This window comes from Engraulis encrasicolus, chromosome 18 (genome assembly GCF_034702125.1).
Source record: "Engraulis encrasicolus isolate BLACKSEA-1 chromosome 18, IST_EnEncr_1.0, whole genome shotgun sequence".
Taxonomy (NCBI): domain Eukaryota; kingdom Metazoa; phylum Chordata; class Actinopteri; order Clupeiformes; family Engraulidae; genus Engraulis; species Engraulis encrasicolus.
This window is the reverse complement of record NC_085874.1, coordinates 40,950,381-40,966,045: the sequence shown is the minus strand read 5'-3', so window position 1 is coordinate 40,966,045 and position 15,665 is coordinate 40,950,381. Positions and strand designations below refer to the sequence as shown.

General features: G+C 45.9%; 1 protein-coding gene across 2 annotated transcripts in view; it reads right to left on the bottom strand.

Annotated features, from left to right (window-relative positions):
- The window catches only part of LOC134468621 (failed axon connections homolog), a 20,424-nt gene extending 5,535 nt beyond the window's left edge, over window positions 1–14,889 (bottom strand). The window contains exons 1-6 of one of the 2 annotated variants that reach the window (XR_010038864.1): window positions 14,582–14,889; window positions 11,878–12,013; window positions 8,803–8,999; window positions 6,802–7,019; window positions 2,394–2,510; window positions 1,544–2,084 (exon numbers count right to left, since the gene is read on the bottom strand). Coding sequence is in view for 1 of the 2 variants with exons in the window: in XM_063222517.1 (XP_063078587.1) it covers window positions 1,675–2,084; window positions 2,394–2,510; window positions 6,802–7,019; window positions 8,803–8,999; window positions 11,878–12,013; window positions 14,582–14,844 (1,341 nt within the window). In the remaining variant the exon portion in view is untranslated. Of the gene's footprint in view, window positions 1–798; window positions 2,085–2,393; window positions 2,511–6,801; window positions 7,020–8,802; window positions 9,000–11,877; window positions 12,014–14,581 lie in introns of those variants that run through there. The other variant, XM_063222517.1, reaches the window with a different exon arrangement.
- Between the last annotated feature and the right edge of the window lie 776 nt (window positions 14,890–15,665).

Here is a 15,665-nt window from a genome sequence, read left to right as displayed (position 1 = left end):
GGCCCCACACACCACACCACACCACTCCAGCCCAGCTCAGCTGCTGCTACTACACCAATAACAAACTGCATGCAATGAGTCTTAATGGACACACAAGACAACACGACACAGAGGAACAGCAATGAGTACATGAATGAAAGAATGAATACATGAAAAGCTCGTAAACAACACACATACACATACCTACACACCTACACACACTTCTGAGATTATCTTTTGTGTGTCTGTTCGTGTTTTCACCTCTTGAAGGCCCCTCTATAAAGTAAACATGCATGAGCCATCAGAAACATGGCAAAGGCAGGTCTGTAATAGCCAGGCCATGCCCTCCTAGTGCCGCCACACCTTCAGCGGTTGCCTCTAAGTCTCGAGGAGATTTGAAAGTCGATGATAATCAGGCTAGGTCTGTAAGGGGACAAGCGGCAATTGCTTTGGACCACACTTGCTCTCTGAGAGTCGGGGGGGGGGGGGGGGGGCACACTCCTCCTTACACCACTTGAGGACGACACTGAAACAAGCTCCTTGTGCGGTGCGGCATATTACTGATTGTTGTTTTTTTTCCTACTGATATTACTGCCTGGATTATCAAACACATTACGAGTTACCGGTAATACAAATACGTATTTTCTCCAAACCTTTAAAATTTGGTTTAATTCAGTCACCGTGTTGTTCTGTTCTTCCCGTGATTGTTAAATGTTAAGTAGCTCGCAGACATGGCAGAGGACAGGTGGAGGCCAGAAGATGTTGTGAGTGTGTTGGACAAGCCAGACTAGCCTTTCAAACACACACACACACACACACACACACACACACACACACACACACACACACACACACACACACACACACACACACACACATATACACACTTATAGCAAACACACAACACACCGTGTGCTCCAGAGGGCCATGGACACCACACCACACCACACACACACACACGCACGCGCACACACACACACACACACACGAATGAACAACCATGAATTTGCAAGATGAAAGACCGTAGTATTCGAACCGACGATGTTGGAACGTGGATATTATTAACAGGAGACGCACAGCACTGTAAGTAAGCCCATCATGTCTTCTTCAATGGCATACAGTATTATTACAATTAGGACACTGGGGGTGACCATACCGTAGCAACCTGAGGCCAGGCCAGGTGCCATGATAAGAGAGGAACTCAAGACTCTATAAAACTCTAAAAACACACACCGGCTTACGGGGAGGTGGAGGAGGACAGGTGGAGGTGGACATGCTGTTACCGTGGTAACAGGACGTCACCTGACCTGACTGTAGCTGGAGTCACTCAGCAAAATGTCATCATCGACTCCGGCTTTCGCTTTCACTTTCGCTTTCGTTTTTCGCTATCGTTCTCTCTCTCTCTTTCTCTCCCTCTCCCTTTCTATGTCACTATCTCTCTGCTCATTTCCCTCCTCTCCTGGTGCTATCATGCTTTTGCTTCTGTCTTTGTCTTCATCACCATCATCATCACCATCAACATCATCATCATCATCATCATCATCATCATCACTTTTATCATCACCTTTGTGGTGTGACAACTCCGTCTTCTTCATCAAACCCTTAATTGGGCAAGAGCGTTTTTGTGAAGTCGGGACAGGAGGGGGATGGGACGGGACAGGAAATGGATGCGGAGCGTGCAAGGCATCATGGGAGTCACTCTAAACCCTTGGGAGGGTCCATGTCGGAGAACTCTGTGTCCATATCGGAGTCGAAGAGAGACTTGCCCGTGTGGTCGCTGTCTGGCGTGTGCAGGCTGCAGGAGTCTAGCGAGTGTGTGTGAGGGTGTGTGTGCAGGTGCGGGTGCGGTGTGTGTGGTGTGTGTGGTGTGTGTGGCATGTGTGGTGTGTGCGGCGTGTGTGGCGTGTGCGGTGTGTGCGTGTTGGACTCGTCCTGGAAGCTGGAGCCGGTCCGCGAGTACAGACCCAGGTCCAGGAGGTGCGAAGAGGACTCGGTGCTGTCGTCCAAAGAGCCGTCGTAGTAGAAGTCATCCACGTCCACGAACCACTCGGGCCAGAATTTCCTGCGGATGCGCTCGCAGTACATGGCTAAGTTGATCAGCTCGCCTGTAGAAAACAGAGAAGACAAAGGGGGTTAGAGGTTAGAGGTTAGAGGTGGGCAATTATTTTGGCCCGAGGGCCACATTGGGTTTAGAATATTGACCGAAGGGCCGGATGCCACAAACAACTTCCCCATGTCAATAGTCTGTAAAACACAATAATAGTAATTGAAAACAGTACTACACTACTGCAACATTGCACAGAGCCTTTAGTAATACACAATTGGTCATTGCCACTCTGGAAACAGCAAATGTATGAGAGGGCCCATGTTTTAATGGGTTAAATTGTGTCCACTGCGAGTTCTCTTGTCTGTACCTTTGATGAGCTGTTCGGGGCGAGTGCCTGGTAATGTCCACATGGCCTGGGCAAGATGGCCGAACACGGTGGCATCCACAGAGGACATCTTTGGGCCCATGATGTACTTCTTATCACCTACACGGGACACAACAGAACAAGAACTAGAATCAGATTTCAGGGCCTGCCATGAGCAGCTGGGCACTCGTCTGCCATGCGGCTGACCCGTGTTCGATTCCCGGCCCGTGTCGTTTGCCAGCCCCTCCCCCGTCTCTGTCCCCATTCGCTTCCTGTCCACCTCTCAAACTGTCCTGTCATCAATTAAGTCAAAAAACATCTTTAGAACGTGTAATCTGGTTTTATAAGTACAAAACAATGGACAAAGTCTATACAGTGGACCTAAAGAAGTACAGTATTTGTAGATATTGACTAAATCCATTGTGACAGCTGTGGTGCAATGGGTAGGGAATTGGACAATGGGTGGGGACTGGAAGGGTTTTTTTGGTGTTTGTTTTGTTATGTTTTTTTTGTTGTTAAGAGGTTTATGTTGTTTGTCATGCCTATGGGAGGCCATATTGTTCATTATGCCCATGGAAGGGCTTTTGATTTGAAAAAAAGGTTGAGTTGTTTGTTATATCTGGTGTTTTTTGTTGAGTTTCCCTGTGGTTAAGCGGCTTCAGGCAGCTTTTTGGGGGCTTTTTCCTTTCAATATCTAATGTAAAGCAAGCAATCACTGTATACTTGTCTTTCTCGCAAATATATTGAATAAAAACTTATCATATCATATCATATCATATCATATCATATCATATCATATGATATCATATCATAACAATAGATCACAGGGTTGCAGTTTCAGTTCTCAACCTTACCAATCCCTTCCTCCCTCCATGGCTTAAGTGCCCTTGAGCAAGGCACCTATCCCCACATTGCTCCAGGGACTGTAACCAATACCCTGTAATAATTTGTAAGTCGCTTTGGGTAAAAACATCATCTTAGAGTAATGTCATGTAATAAGATCAGTAGCCAAGCATTGTGCAGCAAGAACATAACTTGGCAAATCCAATAACATAATACATGTACCATGCTAATGTTGTTATTTGTGTAAACTTGAAATAATGCAATGGCTTTTCTGTTACATTTTGTACTTAAGGTTATCAACCTTAACTGAATGGCTGATACCCCTCTGACTGATTGACTGCTTGATCCCCTTCAACAACAAAACAAAGTCAACAAAAGAACTTAAATAAAAAAAGTAAAAGGGGAATCATCTTGTTCGAGTTGTTCCTTGCGGACTGGGATCTTTACAAGTTTGAGCAATACTGAGGGAAACCAACAAAAACACCAGAAACTTGACAATGGCCAATATGGTCAGCTTAGACTTGTACAAAAGACTTGTACAAACTTCAAAATAATTCAAAAACTTCAATAATTCAAAAATGCTTGGTTAAAAAAACAATGCTTGTGTATCATCTTTGCAATTTGTTAACATTAATTCTCATACATTCGTTTTGTAGCCTACATAAAAATACATGTACTAATGCAGTTTGAAGACTCTGACTGGATCCCAAATCAAAACAGCACACCTATCCAGCTCACTCTTGCTGTAATTCTTTCTAAGGACCAGGAGGGGGCAGCACTGTGGCACTGCAGCAAAATTTTGTAACATGTTTTGAAAGAGCGATGAATGCCATATGTAATGCTGATATAACATTGTGAAATCAAGACAACAAAAGTACAGAAGATGTGGCCCATCTCTACAAAGCAAAAGCACAGTTAAGACCTACAGACCTGCACAGCTCTATCAACAAAGCTCAATCAAAAAAAATAAAAAAATAAAATAATAGCACACTTTTGTTCTTCACAGTTTCTGATTTATGACACTCTTGGAGGTCAAATGCTCGAATGAAGGTCAAACAATAACATCTAAACGTTTTGCGATGATGCTGCTGACACTGTCTGTCCCCAGACCAATCAGGGAAGTTGAAATGGTGCATCATGTCTTGGATGTTTTGGGAACATGACTTGCTTCTCTGTCTGATGACAATGACAAGTGACAGCCATGCAGGACAGGAGACATATTTAGACACTGCTAAAGGGCTCACTCATGCTGCACTCTGTACTTGTACTTGTACATACAGTACATACGCAGGGTAGAAAAGGGGCGGAGGTGGTTCTTCATAACCCATGAGGTCAAGGGGCCCGCGGAGTCATTTTATTTGGCCTGTGAGATCATTTCAACTGTGTATTACAGTTGGCCCACATACACCATTAATGTGTAGCATAACAAGGCTTGAAATTAAATTTGCCGTGCCACAGGATGTACAGGCACATTTGGACCGCCACATATTAAGCGCATGCGCACACAATTTTAGTCATTTTTTTAAATAAATATTGAGTTTGGTCCTCAACCAGCAACCTGCACACCAGCACTAAATCTTATACCGGTGCTACGTTCCCTTTCACACCCATCTACTTTCACCCCTGTTTGCAACTAATATCTCAAAATCTTCTTTATGGACCCAGCCCACAGCCACAAGTCATGGGTCAACCATATGCAGTGTGTGAATGTGATGGATCACAATTGGTCTCTGTACAGATTGTGGCCCATACACACAAACAATGTGGTGCAAATCAGACATAAGCTCTTCTTCCCTACGTCAATGGCTCTCATATTTTGAAGGATGATGACAAAGAATTGTGGAGATAGTGTCTCAATTTTCAATTCTCCATCAGCAGGTATAGGCAATCACTATCTCCCAACGTCAAGTGTATGAGCCTTGGTAGTGTGTCAGCAGTCGTAGTCACTCCCAGTGATAGGATACTCTGCAGAGTAGGGTATCCAATCACTGGGCGTGACTACCAAGGCTGACACACTTTGAAGGGCGCACACTAGACATTGGGAAACGGCCAATGTCTCCAGTGTGCTGTTTACTGGATAGTGGGGCTTGTAACCCAAGGGTTGCCGGTTCGATGCCCGGCACCACCACCTGGGTGGAGAATGTGAACAACCAGCACTCTTCCCCATCCTCCTGACTCCATGGCTGAGGTACCCTGAGCACCTAAGCACTGCTACCATGAAGTGCTTGGTGGGCTGCACTCTTGCACAGGTGAGGCATAAATGCACTTCTGACGAGCATGCTCTGCTGAGTAGCAATGAAATCAGGCATTCATTTTTCCAAAAGCCACTGTACAATGCATGCCTAGCAGGATGGCCAGCGTGCGCATGTCCTTCTCCGTAAGCGTTTGGAGTGTGCGCACATCCCAGTAAACAGGTGCTAAACGTGACTAAATGACTAAACGCGATCAAACAAAAAAAGAAGAGAGGCACAAGAAGAGTGCCTTGGACTCCCTTTTTGATAAGATATTGTTTTTTATCCTTCTACACCAAAGAGCACCTTCCAGATTTTTTCAAGAATTCCTAAGCACTTCGGAGCTTCTTCACTTCAAAACAGAAAGAATATCAGATCTGCACAATGCTGCTGTTTATTATGACGAAGCGTTGTGTATAATAGACTGGGAGGGGCAACAGTGTGTGGATCTTCTTTCTTTTTCGCATGTCCTCAACCAGCAGGTATAGGCAATATGGGTTACAAGTTGTAGCACAAGTCCACCGTAACCCTCACGTTAGGAGTAACTAGGTTCAAACTAACAACATACTACCATACTAAATGGATACTGCACCATTTTTGGAAATACGCTTATTGTACACCTCTCCTTTAGTTAAATGACTGAGTATTACCTTTCTCCTGTACTTTCAATCGTTCTCAGAGTATGGCAGTGCATATTTTACCTCCATGCTGACAATTAACATTGAATCCTATGAGACCAGCTGGTGGCTAACTGGTCTGATAGGATTCAATGTTAATTGCTAGCTTGGAGGTAAAACTTCCACTGCAATACTCAGAGAATGGTTTGAAGTACAGCAGAAAGGTACTACTAAGTCATTTAACTCAAGGGTGCGTATAATGAGCTTATTTCCAAAAAGTCAAGTCAAGTCAAGTCAAGTCGGTTTTATTGTCAATTTCTTTACATGCGCTGGTCATACAAAGAATTGAAATTACGTTTCTTACCTTCCCATTCAGACAGATATAGACTCTATGGTGCAGTATCACTTTAAAGGGTGAGATTTTTAGTTGTTTATTTCCAGAATTCATGCTACCCATTCACTAATGTTACCTTTTTAACAAATACTGACCACCACCAAAAAATTCTAAGTATTCACTATGACTGGGTAAATTGCACTTTTCATACATGAAAAGGGGGATCTTCCCCATGGTCCGCCATTTTGAATTTCCAAAAATAGCAAAAATAGCCCAGTTTCAATGAACGGCATAGTTACAGTACCCGTTTTGACCATTTCCTGCACAGTGTCCCTTTAAGTTGAACAGAAAAGCCACTGTACTGTACGATGCGACGCATTGCATACCGAGCAGGATGGCCAGCGCGCGCATGTCCTTCTCCATCAGCAGGTAGACCTCCTCCTTGGAGAAGCGGCCGATGCCGTGGCCGAACATCTCCCGCTTGACGATGCCGCTGGTCAGGTGACTCAGGATCCGCGTGAGCACGTGGCTCATCGGGCCGCTCACTGCCAGCATTGCCTCCGTCTTCTCCAGGTTATCCACCCACTGGCAATATGCTATGGTCCTGTTACACACACACACACACACACACACACACACACACACACACACACACACACACACACACACACACACACACACACACACACACACAGGTTATCCACCCACTGGCAATACGCTATGGTCCTGTTACACACACACATACACACGCACGCACGCACGCACGCACGCACGCACGCACGCACGCACGCACGCACGCACGCACGCACGCACGCACGCACGCACGCACGCACGCACACACACACACACACACACACACACACACACACACAGGTTATCCACCCATTGGCAATATGCTATGGTCACACACACACACACACACACACACACACACACACACACACACACACACACACACACACACACACACACACACACACACACACACACAAGTTATCCACCCATTGGCAATATGCTATGGTCCTGTTACACACACACGCATGCTCAGTTGTGAAAAGCTGACACTCTCGTGCCATTATGGAACTACTGCGCCTGCGCAGTGTCAAAAAAAGCTGTGAGAAAAGTGGCTTAAAAAGCTTTATTTTGACTCGTATGACACAACCAAGTAGTCTAGATTGATCCGTTTTTCACGGTGGTTTCAACCATATGGTTTTCACAACCGCTGGATTTCCCCCCCGTCCTATACTCAGTTTCCCCATTCATTTTTCCCATTGACTCTCAGATCTGGTCTCACTAATCGCGAAATAGCACCCCGAAGGCGTCAACAAGATGGCGGCGACTGTCTCGTCTCGACCTAAACCGTCTCTGTATGTATTATTATGACATCACGTTGGGGGTTCCGCAGTCTCATAGGAGTCTTTGTAGAATCTTAGAATCCTGGGGGAGTTCCCCCAACGTGATGTCATACCTGAGTGATTCAGCCCTTAGCGCAGAGCCTCTGTTATAACTGTCATCAAAATGGTAATGACAAAGTCTTCTGTCATGTCTCGTATCACACACTTGTTTCGGTGGTTAAAAACGCAGTGCTTGAACAATGGACACTGCACACACTTAACAGCCGCCGCCATGTTGTTAATGAAATAGAACAAATGTGGCGTGCAGTTTAGTAGAAGAGTTTGGTCAAGAGTCTCTTAGTCCTTTAAGTACAGTAATGTTGCTGAGACACCAACCTTTTCATGCCAAGCCAAGTATTGTAGTATGCGAGAGAGTTGCCATTTGGGGTGAAGGAAATGTAAATACAAGCATGAGAAGCTGTGCAAATGTAAACAGTAGCCAACCAAGCAAATGCTATGCTCGCCCGTTACTTCCAGTGAGGGCATAGTCTATAGTGCCCAAGATTACGATAATAATACCAGTAGAAGTGCTCCTCCCGCTCCATAAGTGAGTGATTAAGAGAGTGAAGAAGTCATAACAGCAATAATACCAGTAGAAGTGAATCATAACCGCACGAATAGACCAGGCGCGATGCGATTGAAGCGACAGAGCGATACGCGCGATTGAAGCGACTACAGTATGTCCGTTACAAGCAGAAGGCAAAGCATTCAAACATTCCCATTGGCTGTGGTCACTGATCTCTATACAGTCATTGGCTGTCGCAGCTGGTCGCCGAACTGCGTCATAGAAAGTTGAAAGGATTTCAACTTCAAACTGTCGCTCTCGTCGCGCAAATCGCCTCTAGTCTCCAGAATCGCTTTTGTCGCGCGACTCAATACAAAGTCAATTACTTCCGTCGCTCGCCTCGCTCTTGTCGCGGTAGGTGTATTTGTGCGGTAATACTACTACTACTACTACTACTACTAATAATAATAATAGTAAACGTTGCTGACCAGTAGAGGTGCTCCTCCACCATCTTGGTGATGGCGTGGGAGAGCGCCACCTGGTGGGGCGTGAGGCTGCGGTTGAGGGACATGCCCAGCTTGTCCTCCAGGAAGTCCATGATGAAGTCGGTGCCGCTCACCTGCTCCTCGTTGTACTCGATCCACGGCATCTTACCCTGCGCTGACAACCGCCCGTCAAAGTAGTTCTGGAGGAGGAGGAGGAGGAGGATATGGAGGAGAGGAGGAGGATATGGAGGAGGAGGAGGAGGAGGAGGAGAATATGGAGGAGGAGGAGGAGGAAGAGGACGAGGAGGATATAGAGGAGGAGAGGAGGAGGAGGAGGAGGAGGAAGGTAAGGATATGGAGGAGAGGAGGAGGAAGAGATTATGGAGGAGGAGGAGGAGGAGGAGAGGAAGAGGAGAGGAGGATATGGAGGAGAGGAGAATATGGAGGAGGAGGAGGAGGAGGAGGCAAAGAGGGGGAGGAGTATAAGAGGAGGAGGGGGGGAGAGGAGGAGGAGGATGAGGAGGACGAGAGGAGAGGAGGAGGAGGCAAAGAGGGGAAGGAGTATAAGAGGAGGAGGAGGAGCAAGAGGAGGAGGAAGAGGAGGATAGGAGAATATGGAGGAGGAGAGGACGATATGGAGGAGGGGCGGAGGAGGTGGAGGAAAAGATGGGAAGCAGCATAAAAGGAGAGGGAGGAAGAGGAGAGGGAGGAGGAGGAGCAGAGGAGAGGGAGGAGGAGGAGGAGGAGGAGGATAGGACGGAGAGGAGGAAAATGGAGGGAGGAAGGAGGTGATAAAGGGAGCAGAAGGAAGAGGGCAGAGGAGGAGGAGAGGAGGAGGAGAAGATAGGGAGGGAGGAAGAGGGAAATGATAGAAGGAAGAGGAAAGAAGGAACGGGGAGCAGGAGGAGGGTAGTGGAAGAAAGAAGAAGGGGAAAAGGAGGAAGAGAGGAGACGAGGAGAAGAAAGAGGGAAGAAGGAAGTGGAAGTGAGACAGGAGGAAGAGTGAAGGCAGGAAGATGAGAAGAACGTGGGGAGGAAGAGGAGGACGCGGAGAGGGAAGATGGGTGAGGAGGAGGAAGGTTACGGGAGTAGAATGGGATAAAGGGAGGACAAAGGGAGGAGGAGGAGGAGAAGGAAAGGAGGAGAGGAGGAGGAAGAGACGAGAACGAGGAGGAGAAGGAGGAGGAAAGTAGGAAAGGAAGATGAGGAGGAGGAAGATGAGGAGGAGAAGTAGGAGGACAATTATGGAGCAGAATGAGATAAAGGGAGGACAAAAGGGAGGAAGAGGAGGAGAAGGACAGGAATGAAAATTACAAGCGATATTACTAACAAGCGGATATCAGCCCAGCTATGGCTCAAACGGTAGGGCACTGCACTGTCACACCAGGGGCCTGGGTTCGGTTCCCGACTTAGGTTATTTGCCAAACCTCCCCCGTCTCTCTGTCCCACACTTCACTGCACTGTCCCTAATAAAGGCGAGAAAGGCATTGACTCGTATGCTGGGGACCCGGGTTCAATGCTGGCCCAAGGTAATTTCCCCACCTCTCTCCCACTCGCTTCCTGTAACCATCTCACACTGCCCAATCAAATAAATGCAAAAAAATCACGAGGACCCGCAAAGCCGAAATGTGTTTTAGAAATTTTGAACTGGCTGCACTGCTTTTATTATTCTTGTCTGTATATTTTGTACTTTCTGGATAACTGCGTTGACTTGCAACAGAGGAAACTCCATACTCCCCTGCAGCAAACTGTTTTCTGAATGGAAACATAATATATAATCTGGATTTGAATGGTCATATTCTGTGTTGCCAGGGTTTGCCTCAGCACTCTATTGTTTCCACATTGGAAACAAACACCACCCACCTTGACTAGGCCTTCTGAAGATAAAGCGTTCGTTTCCTCCATACGATTTCTAACGTTGCTTTACAAAAAATTCAAAGATGTTTAGTTTGGGGAGGGAATGATATCATATTGCATGAAACTGCAAAACATACCCTTTTCAATCATAATGGGTTATGTCCAGGGCTACAAATATACTTTTCTCATCACTAGCCAATTTGGCTTGTAGATGTTAAATCTAACTAGCCACACATACACTCACTACCAGTCAAACTGGATAGTAAGCTTTCTTTTCTACCAGCCAGACTGAGTATTCACCAGCCTTTGGCCGGTTGGTGGGTGTTAATTAAGAGCAGGGGTGGGGAACCTTTTTCATTCGAAGTGCCACTTCAAATTCATCAGAGGGCCGTAAAAGTCCTCCGAGGGCTGTATTATGAACACAAACCAGGATTTCCTCCTGCACTTTAGGCCTATATTGAAGGAAGCCACCTTTAAAACAGATCCCACCTGCTCTAGGTCCCCTGAATATAGCTTGATTGTATTGCAAATTAATTTTCTAAGATTCCTTTAGAAAATACGTGTATGTCATATTTCATGTGAAGCTGCATAACATTAAAATGATATCGGGGGCCGGATAAAACGGCCTCAAGGACCGCAAACGACATAGATTCCCCACCTCTGATTTAGAGCCCTCTTTATGTCTCTGATAGCAGCTAAACCTGCTACCTATAACACACTGTGGTACTCTACCTTTAGTATTCCCTGGTGTGGAGTGTTACCTGCACCGTATAGAACGGTAAGAAATGATGACAGAAGCTTTTTTAAAAGAAAAACTCAAACCTCAGTTATTCTCTCTCTCTCTCTCTCTCTCTCTCTCTCTCTCTCTCTCTCTCTCTCTCTCTCTCTCTCTCTCTCTCTCTCTCCCACACTCCCACACACACAAAGCAAGGTTGCTTATTACTGCAGAAACACATCGAATGCTTGCCAGCTGTTTTGACTTCCCTTTAGATTGCACACACTACACTGTGCCCTCCTGCCACACACACACACACACACACACACACACACACACACACACACACACACACACACACACACACACACGGCAGCAGTGACGGCTCCATAAAGAATGAAACATTACTCTCTCTCTCTCTCTCTCTCTCTCTCACACACACACACACACACACACACACACACACACACACACACACACACACACACACACACACACACAGCTACCTGATAGGGTAGGCCCAGCATCCGCAGGTAGGTCTCCATCTTGAGGCAAGGGGGGGACAGGCTGGGGACTCCGCAGCGCGGCCGCGAGAACTGGTGGAGTATGATGGCATCTTTGGAGTCCAGCTCCTGCTCTTTCCTATAGTTCACAGGTGTGTGTGTGCGTGTGTGTGTGTGTGTGTCAGAGGGAGTGTTTGAGAAGGATGGAATGTTATTTGTGTGTGTTTACGTGTGTGTGTGTGTGTGTGTGTGTGTGTGTGTGTGTGTGTGTGTGTGTGTGTGTGTGTGTGTGTGTGTGTGTGTGTGTGTGTGTGTGTGTGTGTGTGTGCGTGCGTGCGTGTAGGGGGGCACAGATAGATGTCAACAAAATGGTCAAATGTCAACAAAATGGTCAAAATGCACTTTACCCTTATTATTGCTCAAATTTAACCGTTGCACAAGTTGCTTAGACGTGACATTCACCCAAGCATGGTAACCATCCCACTGATCTTCCATTCCACTACACATAGCGGACGCATTTACAGTATAGAAAGCCACAGTTACTTGGCCAGGGTATTAGTTAACATCCCTGGAGCAATGTGTAGCTTGGTGCCTTGCTCCAGGACAATGGCATGGGTTTTAACCTAGCAGCAAAGAGCATTCTTTTCACTTGTATTGTATCTGTTAGTTAAGACACTATCCTGAGAATAGAGATCTTTCATTGTACCCAACCAATGAAAAAGACTCACACATGTACATACAAGTAAGACGACAATATTGCTTACTTCTAGCATTAAATGTCGATGTAACATTTGCTTCCAACAAGCCACCAAAACAGCGTATATATCCACATTAAAACATTTTCCACTGCTCACATCACATACAGTAAGTACATAGGCATCAAAAGAAGTGTCCCTGTATGTGCATTTCAGCAACGGAACAGAAAATATGTATAATGCCTGGCTATGTTTATTTATTTATTTATATGTAGTGATTTAATGTACAATGCTTTCAGTGAATGTCAAAACAACATGCCTGGCAATGTTGAGAGGAAGGAAAATACACTGCAATTATTATTCATTGGTTGGATATCCTGCATAGTCATGATGAAGACATCACATGTTTGAAAAGAATAGAGAAAGAGTAATATGAAATAACAAGTTTATTTGAATAATGCCAAATATTGAATATCCAGCAAGTTCAAGCGCAGTGTAAGTCTTGGTGAGTAATTGCAGCTTTGTTACTACACCTCATAATGCAAGGATATCGTAACAGTGCACAAGTGCTTTGTTTTTGTTGCTGTGAAAAAAGTGTATAGGGCTCAAAATGAATTTGGGTTGGGTTGGGGTGTCAAAATGGGCTTTCGGGACAGAAAAAAAGGTTGGGAACGCCTGCCCAAAGGTCAAAACTGTCTGGTATGTGCAGTGCTTTGTGTGGTGTCTGGCTGGATGTCTGATTTTTTTTTTTTTTCTATTGTGATTACCTACTGTACAGCCCCTTTTCCCCAATTCAGTTCTTATTGTAGTTACAATTCTACTGGAGGGTCGCAAAAACGCTAGGGTGCATTACGCACCGATGGGAGCTGTTCTTTTTGGATAGGTGCTGAAAACATGTCCTACCCACCGCATCATTGACTTGCATGTTTTGCATGCTTGGCCTTAGGTCTATTGCGGTCACCGCACATACAGTGCACATATGCACAGTGCAAATGTGACATACGAACAGTCCTGGTCAATTTATAACCAGGAGAGATGTTTCTCCCTAAAACACTGCATACCGTAAACAGAAAAGGTTGTTTTACATCATAAAGGCAACTCCGTGGTTAATATTACACCAAAAACTGTAACTCCATGGCAAACTTTTACATACTCTGACTAATGACGTTCAAATATAATTGACTTCTCCGTGGACTAAAAGAGTCCGTATTATTTCACTGCAGGTGTCCCAAGATGTCTCTCTGAGTGTGTGTAAGCTCAGGCTGTTTGCGAGTATTATGTCACATCAAAACGCATCGTCAAAACCACTCAACTCAAACAACATTCGCTTTTCTTTGAACTGTTCATGCTAACATAATTAACGACCATCCATGCTCTCACGTGAGAGGTCGATGGAGGTCATTCGGACACAACTGCAGTATTTCCTCCGGGATCGTTTTCGACAATAACACGAGTAGACATCTTTGGCATAGCATGATGCCCCCGTGGTCATCCTGTTGTCCTTGAAATATCCGTTAGCCAAAATGGGCTATTTGGACAGATAACTAACATGCCTCTGCCTAATGTGTTATTGGAATTTTGGACCCAGCTGTTCACAAAACATACACAATTTGCTACATCACAATCAATCCATCACTGAGGTCTAAATAGTGCACAGCAGCCAGCAGCACGCGCCAAGGCAGGGTTATTCCGCTCGTGCGAGTCATTAGGAAAGCACGGACTCCACTCCATGCATTCAGTTACATCACGTTTATTCGACTCAGGCTCACGAGCGCTATTCTCAACAATTTTTTCTCCCTCGCATGCGCCTCTCCATCCCAACACCCTCCACCACATCCACATCACCAGCAACCTCACCGCACCCAGCAACCTCGGAAAGCACATAGCTACCCAGCATCATCGGCCAAACGATTTTAAGTCAGGGCCAACATGTAACACACAAAAACAGCGCACTAAAGGGCTGCTAACATTGAGTCGTGATTTCCCTCTGTGCGCCCTGTTTGGTAACATACCTAATGGCCAACAGCTCATGCAGCAGATATGCTGCGGCTGCGAGGAGAGCGCCCCCCGTCAGATACAGCGTTTTCCTCCACCAGGAATCCGAGCCCAAGGCCGACATGATGCCGGCGTAGTCCTGCAACGGGTAGGCGATGATGTACCCATAAAACGAATAGCAGTGCTCATCCGAGCCGCACAGGCCGAAGGAGAAGCTCTGGTTCCGGCTGAAATCAACCGCGCAAGAGCGAGACCAGGCGAAGGCTACTTTCCAGCACATTCTCCTCTCTTCGTCTCCTTTTTCCGCCCTGTGGCCCCTTCAGGCTTGGACAAGGGAGGCTTCATGGGGACTAATGGTGGTCGGCGAGGGCCGGCTCGGGGCTAGGGAGGTCGGAGGTAGCGGGCATCTCGCCTGGCTGTCGTCCCCGCGTCGGGGTCGGCATCCTCCGCAGCCGAGCACCGCCGCTGTCTGACTCTAGTTGATGGAGTGACGTCACGAGAGAGTATTGCTCAGCACTCCCATTGCCCATACACCCCCACCTCGCGGAAAAGAACACAGCTCTACCCTGCCATAATTGGTTCTCACCTTTCACACAAAAAATGCGCTCCACAAATTATGTTATTTGCAACTGAAATATGCTGCCTTTGATATGGCCAATATAGCCAATCGCCTACCTCACTAAAGCTACCTTTCCTCAAAGTGCCTTGATGTGTTACGTAACAATTTCCTTGCCATTACAAAAGTAAACAAATTGTCGACGATACAGTCCAGTGAACAGCAGGTGGCGCTACTCTGCAAATTAGTGAATGCCACAAACCCATCTTGACATAACAGCATTTCTCAAGAGCCATTTCATTAAGCTCAAGGTAGTAGCGTAACAACACAGCATTTGGTTTAATTTCATTATACATCCTTTCAGCTAGGCCCATCTTTTAAGTAAAAACCAAAGTGTAGTTTAGAGTGACATTTATGCACAGTCAGGCCAGACCAAATTACTAACCACTTCCTCAAATGTAAATGCAAATGTAAAAAGAAAAGAAAAAAAAAACTACGAGGATAAAATGATCAATACATGTGTTTATTTAAGACAGCAAAATAAA